The sequence below is a fragment of the Hemiscyllium ocellatum genome, chromosome 1 (assembly GCF_020745735.1).
Source record: "Hemiscyllium ocellatum isolate sHemOce1 chromosome 1, sHemOce1.pat.X.cur, whole genome shotgun sequence".
Taxonomy (NCBI): domain Eukaryota; kingdom Metazoa; phylum Chordata; class Chondrichthyes; order Orectolobiformes; family Hemiscylliidae; genus Hemiscyllium; species Hemiscyllium ocellatum.
In genome coordinates, this window is record NC_083401.1 from 101,600,000 (window position 1) to 101,615,070 (window position 15,071).

General features: G+C 38.9%; 1 protein-coding gene across 1 annotated transcript in view; it reads left to right on the top strand.

Annotated features, from left to right (window-relative positions):
- Window positions 1–11,650, top strand: part of LOC132819516 (protein YIPF5-like) — a 32,609-nt gene extending 20,959 nt beyond the window's left edge. The window contains exons 5-6 of the mRNA XM_060831074.1: window positions 1,601–1,782; window positions 11,431–11,650. Coding sequence (XP_060687057.1) covers window positions 1,601–1,782; window positions 11,431–11,593 — 345 coding nt within the window. The 3' untranslated portion in view covers window positions 11,594–11,650. The remainder of the gene's footprint in view (window positions 1–1,600; window positions 1,783–11,430) is intronic.
- The last annotated feature ends 3,421 nt before the right edge of the window (window positions 11,651–15,071 follow it).

Genomic DNA, 15,071 nt, shown 5'->3' on the forward strand with positions numbered 1-15,071 from the left:
AGAAGGACACCTTTTCTTCTTTTGGAATGGCAGTGAGAACTTCATCAAGGTCAGAATAGAACTATTCTTTACATCTTCTTATGAGTCAAGGATAAGACATAAGTGCTGATGACTATGGCACACAGATTACAGTTGGGACTGTAGGTGAAGAGCTTTGATTCTTTCATTTGTACAATTGGGGAGTTTTGACAGTGCATCCAGATCCCATTCCCAATGACAAAACTGTTACCATTGATATGAGGGTCAATGAAAGTCTTTCTTTCTCATTCAGAAAGTGCAATCTCTGCTTTTTCCTTCAGCCAGCCCTCCTTAGGAAGGTGAGCCTCATTAAGGCAACAATTTGGAGTCTTGGTAGTTCACATAATATGATAGCAGCCCTACGTTCTGGATGGCCACTCCTGAGGCTATTCTTGAATGTTCTAGCACACAAGTTGCAAAATTTAGAGGGTTTTTTGACCATGAAAATGTTGATCCCACTGGTGTAGTTTCTCAGCAGGAGAAAGTAGAACAGTTATTCTTGGGGCACCATTTTCGAGTCTTTACCAGTTTGCAGTGAGATAAGGTTATCTTGAAAAACATTGCTCGGTCAGATGCTGCTGACAAAAGACTTTAAGACCAAAGGTAATAGTGGGAGATATACAATTTTAACTGCAGATTTGGTGGAGGATTTATTAAGACCACGATCACAGAGGGTTTTTTTTTAAATTCAGGAAAGGAATGTCTACGATCATGAAACTTGGGAAAGTATCCAATGAGCATATGAACAGCAAAGAGGTGGGGTTTAACAGGAAAGGCAAGGAAGAAGAAACATCTCTAGGGACATCCTCATTAACAAGTAGCATTGCTCCTCTCTCATCGAGAATTTCTTTTGTTCCTTACATAAAACAAAGAACCGTGGATGCTGGAGACCTGATACAAACAAAATCAGAAATTGCTGGAGAAACTCAGCAAGTTTGGCAGCATGCGTGAAAAGAAAACAAGAGTTTAAGTTTTGAGCATGGCTACCCTTCTTTTGGTGAAGAGGAGCAATTTCTGTTTTTGTTTGTTTTATTTCTTGCTGTTTAGAAACAATTGTTGTGATCTAAATGAACTGAGAAACAATTGTGGTTACAGGTACCATAGTAATTTTCATGTGAAAACTTGGAGATATAATTAGAAATTATGTCAGTATTTGGATCTGACTTTGAATCAGAGTTTTGTAGGTTGCATGGGTCTTGTGGTGCAATAGTAGTGGTCCTACCTTTGGGCTGGAAGGATTAGTTCAAGTCCTACATAATCCGCATGTGTGTGATACCATATATTTTCTAACTGCTCAATGTACTTTAAACTTTTATTGTAGGTTATTGTAGCTATAGCTTTATAGCTATTGCTTTCTATGTTTTGCAAAGAGAGAGCTGTATTCTATCAATCTAGCCTGGATACAAAATGCTAATTTTCTGCATTGTCCAATGTTTCTGGAAGTTTTTAAAATTGTAACTTTCAAACTGTTTCTTTTATTCATACTTCCTTTTAATGTTAACACTCTCAATTTCCACAGTTTAGCAGAAAATAGATCTTAATTATTTTGATGAATGACTTATTTCTCCTTTTTTTATTATAGGCAGGTAAAGTACAATTTGGCTATGTTTATGGAATCAGTGTTTTGGGCTGTTTAGCAATTCACACCCTACTGAATCTGATGAGTGTTACGGGGGTCTCATACGGCTGTGTGGCCAGTGTCCTGGGCTACTGTCTCCTTCCAATGATCATTCTTTCTGGCTGTGCAATACTCTTTTCACTCCAGTAAGTATCTAATTAGTAATCAGGGGTGTACATATGGATTGATTTGTGCTTTATTGGTTTTGTAAAACTAAGCATTTCTGTCTAACTTTGAACTAGTTCTTAAAATCAACGTCTAAAATGACTGAAATTCTCCCACAAAGGCACAACACAGTGCTTTTGTCTAATCTGGCGATCTTATGCATAAAATAATGAAACAAAATGTATGGGATGTTCTATATTAAAACCAGCTAAACATGATTCAATTTTAGAGGTTTGGTTAAAATTAATGGCAAGAGCTAATGCCTGAAACATCAATTCTCCTGCTCCTCGGATGCTGCCTGACCTGCTGTGCTTTTCCAGCACCACACTCTCGACTCTGATTTCCAGCATCTGCATTTCTCACTTTCTCCTCCTCAAAATTAATGGGTAAACATACCGTAGAATAGAAGTTGCAGAAGCAAAAACAGAAATTGCTGGAAAAGATCAGCTGGTCTGCTAGATCTGTGGAGAGAAATCAGTTAATGTTTCAGGTCCAGTGACTTTTCCTCAGAACCCTTCCAGTTCTGAGGAAAGATCACTGGATTGAGCCGTTAACTCTGATTTCTCTCCACAGATGTTGCCAGACCTGCTGAGTTTTTCTAGCAATTTCTGTCTTTCTTTCTGATTTCCGGCATCCACTGTGATTTCAATTTTTCTTTCAAAGTTGTGGGATTTCCTTTAGAGGTCAGTGATATTTCAGGTAAAGAACTAAGGTGAATAGATAGAGTTAAGATGCAGATCAACAAGGGTCTAATTTAGTAATCGAACATCTTGAGGAGCTAAATGGCCTACTCCTGTTCTTTTGATAGAAGTTTATCTTTTATGTCAAAATTAATTTCACAGTCTTTTACAGGTACCAGTTAGACCTGTCATTACTAATGAGATTTAGAGCACATTTCCCTTAAAAATTAACACTGCTACACGTACTTAAATTTATTTTTTACTGTCAGTTTTATAATCTTAGATTCTAGAATGTCATTCCTAATATTTCCATCTGCCTTCTTAGAGAACATGCAGTTTAATTATATTTATTGGAGACTAGCAGTAGAGTACCAAGTATTCCAAGTGGTACACATCCTTTCCCTCTAAAATAATGGAATCATGAATTTTTCCATCTTGCTGCAACGAAATGGAAAAAGATGTCTTAACCTGTCCTCGAGCTAGCCTACTCTGGAATGTGATACATAGTGGATCTAAAAATGCTTAATACCTACTGCCCTTCAGTATTTGCAGCATTCTGCCAGTAGACTATTTTGTCCAAAATATTCAGTGTCAAAAGAAATCCTGTTGAAGACTTTGCACAGAATTTGGTTCAATATTTGGACAATGTAATATTAAAACAATCGGAACAAATGCAGGATACCCTGCAAATAGTTTTACCAAATTATCAACACTAACAAACTGATTGTCAAGTATGTAACTGTACTGTACTGAATGCTACTGTTGCACCAGTTATAAAGCGATATATTTTTGCTCCATTTAAACCACTTAAATAAAATGTAGAAAAATTAATCAAAAATGCAATGTAAAATGCAAAGGAATATAAAATAAACATTGCCTTAGTTGATGCTAAATTTGGATGAAGTAATCCTTTCCACTACTCGACTATCAAACAGAGAAAAGTACATTTGTCATGTCGATCCATAATGTAGTCCATTTTACCATGTAGTAGCTATCAAAGATAAGAAGTAACAGTATTCTAATGAAGCCCAAAGGTGCTTTTAACTGAATTGTCCCTCTCCTTTCTGTTTGCATTTTGTGATGTGCAACTGAGAACAATGTCTTACCTCAACTTGATGTACCTGTAGTACTATGTCAAACCAATGAACCAAAGCTTAAAGATTGAAAGAGACAATTTCGCCCATCTATCTGTAATAGCTTTTCGGGAAGAGTAATCTAAACTAGTCTTACTGCCCTACTGTCTTCTCATAGCCTTGCATTTTCCGCTACTTTACATATATGTCCAGTTTTCCTTTGTAGGATGACATAATTTCTATTTAAAGCATTCCCTGTGATAAAACAGTCCACGTTCCAACAATCACTTCCATACAGGTAAACTTTTCTGCTCTTGTACCAATTATAAATGAATAACTCTTCATATATCAGCCAGAGGAATTGATTTTCCTGATCTATTCTAGCAAAAAATTCTCTCATTTTAACATTTTGGATTATTCTAATTGGAAACAGATAAAATAAGTTTTAAGAGATCAGTTTCAACAACATTTTCATTATATTGAGTTATAGTTTGTAGCTCTAGAACTGTGCCAGCCGTAGAACTCAATGATGGAAAATTAAAGTTCTACTGAATGTGGTATTCAAGAAGCAGTTCAATTAAGAGTTATTTTTCTACTATTTTCACAGGACTTATATGATTTCCTCAAAATTCAACTTGCATAGCAAGCTCACACTGTCCATAGGCTGAAACTTGATCTATTAGATGTTTTATCTTTGATGTAGGACTAGAATAAATAAAACAACACCTGTCTAGAAAGTGAGAGTATATTGGAAATATTTCAAGCTAGCTCCTGTACTATGTGCTCCAGAACTCTTCAAATTGTTGGAAACTCCATGCTGCAATCCAAATAGCTAAAGGTTGTTAATTTATACAATACATTACAGCAAAGAAACTGGCCTTTGGGCTAGCACCAGGTCTACACAGATTCCTAACCCTTGTTTAGACCCACTAATTAATGCCCATATGTGGTTTTTATCTCTCTGTTTGCCACCCCTCCGCCCCGTTCATGTGTCTGTTAAGATTCGCCTTGAAGATTGTTAATGTTCCTGCTTCCACCATCTCCAATGACATTGGATTCCAGGCATCCACAGCTGTCTGTGTGAAAAGGTAGCCTGCACTTCTCCCCTAAACTCTCCCCTTCTCACCTTGAACCTGTGCCCTCTTGTGATTGACCTTTCCACCCTGGGAAAAAGTCTGTTATACACAAGAATAAATGATAAAATCCAGCAATTAGTTCTGATTACTTGAAAATTTAATTTCTTGAGTGAAATGTCAAGGATCCTTTGAGGTCAAAGTCGCTGCATCAACAGCCTGGAATTCCCTCCCTAATGACATTGAGGGTCCATAGACTGCAGTGGCTCAAGAAAGCAGCTCATCACCGCCCTCTCAAGAGCAACTAGGAATGGGCAATAAAGGCTGGCCAGGCTAGCGATGCCCTCATACTAAGAATAAATAAAAATAGTACCTTTAATGTACTTCAGTGACTAGATATAATACACTGTTAGGCCTCAGCTGGAGTATTGTGTCCAGTTCTGTTCACCACATGATAGAGAGGATGTGAACATATTGGAGAGAGTGCAGAACTAGTTTATAAGAATGGTTCCAGGGATGAGTCGCTTCATCAATGAGGATAGATTGAATAAATTAGGATTGTTCTCCTTGGAGAAGAATGCGAAGAGCAGAACTGATAGAGATTTTTAAAATCAGGAGCAGGCTGGAAGGGGAGGCTAGGTGGAAACTGTGCCTGCTCTGTTAAAGGAGGAAGAGGATGTGGATTTAAAGTGACCTGCAAAAGAGGCAAGGCTGAAATGAGAAAAAAAATTAATCAATGACTGGTTTGGGTATGGTATGCACTTCCTACAAAAGTGGTGTAGGCAGGTTCAATTGAGGATGATTATATGGATAAACATAATGTGCAAGGGCATGGAGGAAGAAGCCAGGAGAATGGTACTTGGTAATGGTGATTATTTAATACACATTTGCAGGTTCAAGGGGCTGAATGGCCTCCCTCTGCATCGTAACATCTCTGTGATTCTGTGAATAGGTGCTTTTGCCTTTTGAAATCTGGACTCAAAACAATGAAACTAATGAATTTAAAAAATAGTTTTCCATATTGATCCCACATTTAGGCAGTTTCTGCCTTCATAACTGTCAATTGAAACCAATTTCAAAGGTCAACCAATAGTATGAATAATTCTGGCAGGGCACCCTGATGAGACCACTATTAAGATACTCTGCTGTTTAAAATATTTCTTTCTTTCTCGCAAACTGGTGTTCTCATTCAGCATGGAATGATTCTCACATAATGCCAGAGATCAGCTTCTGCTAGACGATCACAGTTAAAGTTAAGCACCTTGTATCAATCATCAACAATATGAAATGTAATTGTACTGCTTTTTTCATCTTTCTCTTCCTGTTCCTTATTCATTTAACCCTTACCCCCTCCCCCTTTTAAATCTCCTTCAGTCACAGTTCAATTGCATTACAAAAAGCAGAGTGTATGCTTATTCTCATAGTTCTCTTTGAGGGACCTTGTGAAATATTACTTGCATTATTACAGTAATTACACTTTAAAAATGCTTAACTAGTTTTAGACTTTTGCAATGCCCTGGAGTCACAAAAGATGTCAAATACATCTCACTCTTTCTTTAAAGAAGCTTTGCAAATCCTTGTGCTCACAAACGATGGCTCCACTTGTTCTGAGCAGGTACCAATGTCAAACCATGACTAACAGTCTAACAGCACCATTAAACACCAGCTGGCAAATCATTTGAAGAGGATAATCCAACAAGACTAATTTTGAATCCCTTTCCATCTTTGTACGAATAGCATTAGCAGCAAAGGTAAAAAAAATGAAAACTACTTTTGGCATGACATTATCATCTCTTTCAGATCTGATAGACAAGCACATCAGTCACCACTACAGCTCTGATTGCACAAGCATACATTTTGGAGATTAGATCCCTGCTAAGATTGATTCTGTTATACTATCTGAATTTGAGTAGTCACCCTGCACACCAGCATTGTGCATATATCTCCACTGTCACTTCTTTTGGCTAATGCATTTTCCTCTGAAGATATATTTTTAATCCCGGTTGTATTGTCAATAAGACATATAATTGTAAAAGAATACTGGTAGGAATTTGATATATGTCATCATAACAGTCCAGCAAGCTGTTTAGTTAGACACTAGTTGACAGTTACAAGTGGTATGTTTTATCAATATATGTTAAATATTCTATATTAAATATAATGTATTAAAAAGAGAATTGCTGTATTTTGGAGAAACAGATGAAATCATTTCAATACAAGGTTCTGGTTTCAAATGCAAATTTCATTGACACAACAAAAGTCTCCTGTCTCTGCTGGGTGTCAGGGTCTGAACTGATTGAGTTTCTGAGTGAGCATGGCAAAACAAAATCTACAATTTTACGGAAATTGGCTAAAGATTGACTCCTCCAGATATTGTTCTTTTTCAGTTCGTGAGACAATTCCATACAAGTGTTTACATTATCAGTATCACTCCTTGATGGCATCACAAACAAATAGTACTTCATAATGGGGAGGTGGTGGCATAATGGTAATGTTCCTAGCATAGTTATCCAGAATACAGAGTTCGACATTCATGTTTTGTGGGTATGGGTTTGAATCCTACTGTGGCAGATCATGAAATATGAATTCAGTAAAAACTTGGAATTGAAAGCTAGCCTATTTGTGATGATGTAACTAGTGTTGCTTGTGTAAAGCTGAAAATGTGTTGCTGGTTAAAGCGCAGCAGGTCAGGCAGCATCCAAGGAACAGGAAATTCGACGTTTCGGGCATAAGCCCTTCATCAGGCTTCCTGATGAAATGTCGAATTTCCTGTTCCATTCCTGATGAAGGGCTTATGCCCGAAACGTCAAATTTCCTGTTCCTTGGATGCTGCCTGACCTGCTGCACTTTAACCAGCAACACATTTTCAGCTCTGATCTCCAGCGTCTGCAGACCTCACTTTTTACTTGCTTGTGTAAAGACCCATTTGGCTCATTAATGTTTTAGCCAAAGGTATCTGTTGTCCTGACCTATGAGTGACTTCAGATCCACCAATATGAGTGATCCTTAACTGCCCTCTGAAATAGCTCAACAAGCCACTGATTTCCAGGAACTAAATGCTGGCTTGTTGAGCCAGTAACTCCAACATCCCAGGAATAAGTAAATGCTAGAATCACATTGAATTGCACCTGAAAACAGAAGCCAGGATCATAATCCATAATTAATCTGTGCCATTGCATCAGCTATAGGCAGCATTCTGTGGTGCCTGTTAAGTGTATACTAGTTGTGTGGAGCCAGCATTAAATCTGCTGGTGATAGGTTCCTCACCTTGGAGGAGGGGTAAAGTTTCTGTGATATTACTATCAAAGACAACCTCCACCTCTTAAAATATTCCAGCTGGAGTAGCTACTGGAATTGTTTAAGAAACAGAATCTAACGAAAAAAATGGCACAACAGGAGAGAAACCATGTTGTTAGATTCTCTGATGCTCTACTAGATGCAGTAGTGCAGGAGGTGGAAATAAGCGGAGATCTGATTCAACCAGACTGGCAGGACCTGTGGATAAAAGGGATGTATTTGACATACCATTGCAGAAGGCACTCGATAAGGTGCCACATCAATAGTTATTGCACAAAATAAAAGCTCATGGTGTAGGGGATAACATGTTGGCATGCATAGATGATTGGCTGGTTGACAAGAAGCAGAAAGTAGGAAACAAATGGATTCTCCACAGGTTGACACTATTTTACAAGTGTTGCACTGTAGGGGTCTGGGCTGAGGTCTCAATTGGATCCACTGTTGTTTGTCATTTATATAAATGATTAGATGAGAATTTAGGAGGCATGGTTAATAAGTTGTGGATGACATCAGAATTGGTGGTTTAATCAACAATTAAGAAGGTCATCTAAGATTACAAAGGTATCTTGATCAGTTGGGCCAATGGACTGAGTGGCAGACAGAGTTTATTTTGGATAAATGTGAGGTTTTGCATTTTGGTAAAGTGAACAAGGACAGTTAATGGATAGTGTTGTTGAACAAAGAGACCTAGGGGTACAGGTACATAGTTCTTTGAAAGTTGTGATACAGGTAGACAGGGTGGTTAAGAAAACATTTAGTATGCTTGCCTTCATTGCACAGCCATTGAGTATAGGATTTTGGACATCATGCTGCAGCTGTACAGGACATTAGTGAGGCCTCTTTTGGGGTACTGAATAAGATTCTGGTTGCCCTGTTATAGCAAGGATATTATTAGATTGGAGAGGGTTCAAAAAGTATTTGCCAGGATGTTGCTGGGACTGGATGGTTTGAGTTATAGGAAGAGGCTGGGACATTTTTCACTGGAGCATTGCAGATTGAAAGGTGATCTTATAGAGATTTATAAAATCATGAGAGGAGTAGATAAGGTAGACGGCAAAGGTCTTTCTCTAGAGTGGGGGAAGTCAAAACTCGGGGGCATTTTTTAAGATAAGAGGAGAAAGATTTAAAAAGGACCTAGGGAGCAAACTTTTTAAACAGAGGGTAATTAGTATGTGAAATATACTGTCAGGGGAAGTGGGAGATGCAGATACTGTTATAACATTGAAAAGTCATTTGTACAGGTGCATGAATAGGAAAGGTTTAGAAGGATATGGGCCAAATGCAGGCAAATGGGAACCGTTTTGTTTGGGAAACTTGGTCGGCATGGATGAATTGGACCAAAGGGTCTGTTTCTGAGCTATATGACTCTGGCTCTGACTCCCTTCAGGAGAGAAATCAAGTAGTCAGTGTGGTTAATGCCAGGGACTTAAACACAGTGCCACAAGAAGATCAATGCCCTCACTGAAGTGATTAAACTGAGTGATTGTACCTAAAAATACGATATCCCATCAATTGTAGCATGCCTCAATACTCAAACACACGTGATCACCCTGCAGAAGTTCACTGTGGGTACAGTTGCAAAAGAAAAGGAAATCTTAAGATAGTGGAACTGCTCCTCCCAGTTGCTCATGTAGCACAACCTGCTGCATTCTCTTCAGATGATAGAATTCATGTTCCCACTCCTGCCCCTCCACTAGTGTCCTTCCAATTGCACATCAGCCCAGACTGCCACTGCACATGTCGAGGTGGTGCTTTCTAAGAGATCACTCTGCAATGCTATCGGTATGCAACTGGTTATCATAACGTTGTAGACTTCCAGCACCATGCTGCAGCCAGTGGAGTAGCATTTTTTTGGAGCAATAGACCAGGTAAAGACACATGGAAGACAGCCACTGAAGCAATGCACAAGGTTGATTAGTTGTCATTTGTAAGAAATATGGCATAGTTGAATTTACACTGATATATATATTTTTTATGTTGTTGTTTATTTTTACTTTGTGCCCCAAATGAATGAAAGGTTGTGGGACTGTTGGGGAATGGAGAATTTTGTTTCCTTTCATCAATATTGCTAATAAATGAGTCACTCACAGACAGCCCAGTCAGAAAGGGGATGATGCATCAGTTGCCTCCTCTTTCTTTTTATTGTCCTTTTTAGTGGGCCACTGTATAGCTAGGATAAAGGTGTTCCCTCTCAATGTATAGCATGCACCTTGTCAATCACAACTCTGAACACCTACACTAACACATATTGCAGGGCCCATCTGGAGCAGTCCAGGCTGCTGAAGTGTTATTTCAGCATCCCAGTAATCTCTTTTAACACAATTCTAGGGCATCACTTTGGTTACGTGCATGCAACCCACATGTGGGCCACTTGTGCACTGATGGTATGAGCCTTCAGTGTTGTTAGTACATAGTCTATGTCACTCAATATACTCCTCTTATTTGTCATTGTAGCACAGTAGACAGGCCACTGTTGCCAGGACGCCTGGCTTTGATTTGCATGATACTTTGTTTGTGGTGACGAACGAGTTGAGCATTGCAGGAATTAAATCCCTTTTGGTAATGGGACATCTCAAAGCTGATGTGATTTTCACAAAGTGGCATGTAGCAGTTTACCTGATGAGAAAACCTGAAACTCTTGTGAAGCTGTGTGCTTTCTTTAACTTATTCCTGACAGGAGACAATTAAGTCCAGTTGGAACACAGAGCCTTAGAGGGTTCACTTGTACAAACTTGGAGATATTTCAAATATCAGCAATTTCAGCCCAAGGTGTACATTTGCACTGGATGCCATTTTGAAGCGAAGTGTCTCTCCTTGTGCAGAAAAAGCATGCATTGAGGAGTTAGATTTTGTGACCTTTGTAACAATGATGGAACATTGGTGGGTGGTGTGACAATGTAGTCTTTACAGGAAACTAGTAACAACAGGGAAAAGATCAGGGTCTAATAACAGCACAGGGGTTTCATGATAAAAAGAACTAACTTGCAATGTGTCTGAAAAAAAGGATAAAATCAATGATTTCAATAATTCATCAACCTCAAAATCACTGCAGATCATGTGACTGTGTGGTTGCTAATATCAAATTGCACCATCTGTATTTTAGTGTGAATATATTTTAAAGTGAATGAGTTATTGCCTCTATGCAATTATTGGATGATCATTTGATAGAATCTTCGAGTTTCCAGCTTTGAAGAAAAATACTAATTATTAAATTTTACTCAAAACCAACTCCAATTTTTGAGTTAATTCATTTTCTGATCCCTGCATTTAATTCCTGCAGCAGTGGTGCTGATGAAAATCAAGGAAACAAAATTTATTATTCTTTGTCAACCTTCCCGCAATCCCCACCATCTCCCGATTGCACTGTGGTATACCACTCTTTACCATTTCTTTAAACTGAAATGCCACCAAAATTCAAAGAAATCATGCAAATATTTCAGGAATTACTAAACATCTGACGTGGTAAAGTTCAGTCATGATAATGTGCTCTGTCTTATTAATCTCAGGGGGATGACTGGAATTCCACTCGCTCTGCTTGTCATTGGATGGTGCAGCCTTTCAGCCTCAAAAATATTTATCTCGACACTGGCAATGGAGGGGCAACAGCTTCTTGTCGCCTATCCTTGTGCCTTACTGTATGGGATTTTTGCACTTCTGACCGTTTTCTAAGTTATAGTTTCAATACTGAATGTACAGCTTTCACCTTGTTTCAAAGTACATTTTGTTTACCTAATGTAATTTTGTGACTCAATAAAGAAACATAATCAATTTTGTAGCCTGAGTATACTTTATTATATTTTGGGGCTAGCTTTGCAATGAAAGTAAGATCACCCGTTGTCTTCACGCCATGAGAAATTTGTTGTAATACATCGACAGCTTGGAGGGTTTATGTTCTTCCCATAGGTTCGCACCTCACTTGCTTAAGTCTGGGGAATTTACACACAGATTGAATTGCTCCTCTTATTACAGTCTGCATGAGACATTTACCGCAGTTTATTCAGTTAAAATAACAATTTTCCAGCGCAGGATACCGGCAATCTTCCAGCAACTTATCTCACCAACATCACCCTCTTCATTGTGCTTGGTTCCTTGAAGCTAAGCCAGACAATCCTCAAATCTCAATGGTAAATTGACTGCCATCAATGATCCAAGCTGTCTCATTAGTTCTGATGAGGATAGTAGACCTACTTGATTTGGCAACCGGATTATTAAGCCAGTGACAGAGGACCGACTCAGCTCTGAGATATGCCTTCTTATAGACAAATGACTTCAAAACAACAAAATGATGGTTATGCTCATATATTGGTATCTTGCATAGTTAGTTTTCATAATACAATAGATGATAATGGGCAGATTTTAAAGTAGAAGGACATCTAATGGTAACCACCATTAGTTAAACTTTTCCCTGTGTTCTTCAGCTCCAAAAGTCTTTGCCAATCAAGTTGCCAGAAGTGTTCAGGCTATTTGATTTGGGAGGGTGGCGATCACAGTGTAACCACAAGAATTCTAGCTACTTCATTGCTCCTTCAACAGTAGTGAACTACCTCCTGGTGCTTTTCCAAGTGAGATCACCAACTCAAGACAGATTTGTTGTTGAGCTTGAATTCTGATTGGCTTAACTTAACTTAACTTAAAATTACAATAAACAATGTTGTCCACTAATCGTTTTACAAAAATCTCCTTGGAGTGATGTGCAGAGACATTGTAACAACCATCTTTCATTGAGATGGATAAACTTGTCACTTTAATACCCATGTTCTTCCAAAGCACATCATTAAGCTATGAGTGGTGCTGGTAAGTGTATCCTTTTCGTTCAACTGAATTCAAGGTTTTCAAAACAGATTCAGGTTCGCATATTGAACTTGGTTTTGTTCGTCAGAAATCCTGTTGATTCTGAAAGCTATCTTTCACACGGCTTTAGTGACTTACAAATGTATTGGCGCATTATTTCTCTGTCTGGAATTTTTCATTTCCTGCCTCATTAACTGTGACCTGTTCGCATGTTTGTGTAATGCAATTTAGAAAGTGGAGTGGTGATTATCGCAATCTGAATCACAAAGCGTTAGCATCCAAGTTCAAGAGTTATTAGGGAAGGAAAATGGACTGCTGGTCCTTATTTCAAAGGGAGTAGAATACAAAAATGGAGATCTATTGCTAAAACTATGCCTTATACTAGTCGGATGACAAAAGAATACTTTTGAATAGTTTTGGTCCCAAGATTTAAGAAAAGATATATGGCATTAAAGGCAGTCAGAAGCGGTTCACTTGATTGATTCTGGATATGGAGGTATTGTCTTATGAGGAAAGATTGAGAAGGTTATGACTACTTGTTGGAATTTGGAAGAATGGGGCTATACTTTATTGAAATGTATAAGATTATTAAGGGATAATTTATTAAGGGAAATCCAGGACCAGAGTGCATAATCTCAGAGTAAGGAGTAGAGAGTTGTCTCCCACTTCAGATAAAAATGAGAAGGAATTTCATCTCTGAGGCTAGTGAACCTGCAGAATTCTTCATTGCAGAGGACTCTTCAAACATTTAAGGTTCAGATTGACAGAAAATGAATCAATAATGGAAGTAAGGCAGGAAAGTGGAATTGAGGATTATCAAATCAGCCATGATCTCCTTGAACAGCAGAACAGACTGAATGGGCTGAATGACCTTCCTCGGTGAAAGTGAGGACTGCAGATGCTGGAGATGAGAGCCGAGAGTGTGGTGCTGGAAAAGCACAGCAGCTCAGGCAGCATCAGAGGAGCGGGAGAATCGACGTTTTGGGTAAAAAGGCTTTTGCTCAAAATGTCAACCTTCCTGCTCCTCAGATGATGCCTGACCTGCTGTGCTTTTCCAGCACCACACTCCTGAGTGACTTACCTCTACCATTGTGTCTTGCGGTCAATCAAGGGGTCTGCTTTGTCCTGGATGGTGTCCAGCTCTTAAGTGCTTTTGGATTTGTACTCATCCAGGCAAGTGCAGTGTATTCTGTCACACAGATATCTTATGCCTTGTAGATTGGGGATAGTGGTTGGATAGCCCGAAGGTAAGTTACTCACTGCCGGATTCCCAATCTCTTAGTTGCTGTTATAACCATTGTATTTACAGCATGCAGAAGTAGTCTAGCTCAATTTCTGGAAAATGGTAATCCCCAGGACATTGACAATGAGGGATTCAGCAATAGCAATGCCATTGAATATCAAGGGACAATGGTTAAATCCTCTCTTGTTGAAGGTGTGCATTACCTAATATACTGTGGCATGAATGTGACTTGCTACTTGTTGGCCCAATCTGGATATTATCCAGGTCTTGTTGTTTGTGGACATTGGCCGCTTCAGTATCTGAAGAGTCATGATTGGTGCTGAACATTGTGCTATCATCGGTGAAAATCCCCAATTCTGACATTATGAAGGACAGAAGGTCATTGATGAAACAGCTGAAGATGGTTTAGTCTAGAACACTACCCTGATGAATTCTTGCAGAGATGTCCTGGAACTGAGGTGACTGACCTCCAACAACAACCATCTTCCTATGTGCCAGATATGACTCCAACCACTGAAGAGATCTCCCCTCTGGAATTCAGTTCTTTTGTCCATGTTTAAACTAAGGCTATAATGAGATCAGGAGCTGAGTGGCCTTGGTGGAATCCAAACTGGGCATCACCCAGCAGATTATTGCTGAGAAAACTGACTGATTCTCATGTTGTAAATGTACTAGAACAGCTTGGATCAGGGCCTTGTAGGTTCTGAAGGACCAGTCTTCATTAGTACTATCAGAACATTGCCAGGGCTCATAGCCTTTGCAGCATCCCCATTGCATCCAACCATTTTGTGAAGTCACATGGAATAAATTGAACAGGCTGAAGTCTAGCATCTGTGATGCAGGGGATGTTTGGAGGAGGTCAAAGTGAAAATATCCGCTTGCCAATTCAAGTTGAACATTCTTGCAAATGCTTCAGCCGTGTCTTTTAAACTGATATGCTGGACTCACCCATCATTGAGGGTGGAGATATTTGTGGAGTGTCCTCCTTAATTAATTGGTCCCCACCATTAAAATGAGATATGGTAGGACAGCAGAGCTTGGATTGTGAGGTTCATTAACTCTATTCATCATTTGCTGATTGAGCTGTTTGGCACAATGTATTCCTGTGTTGTA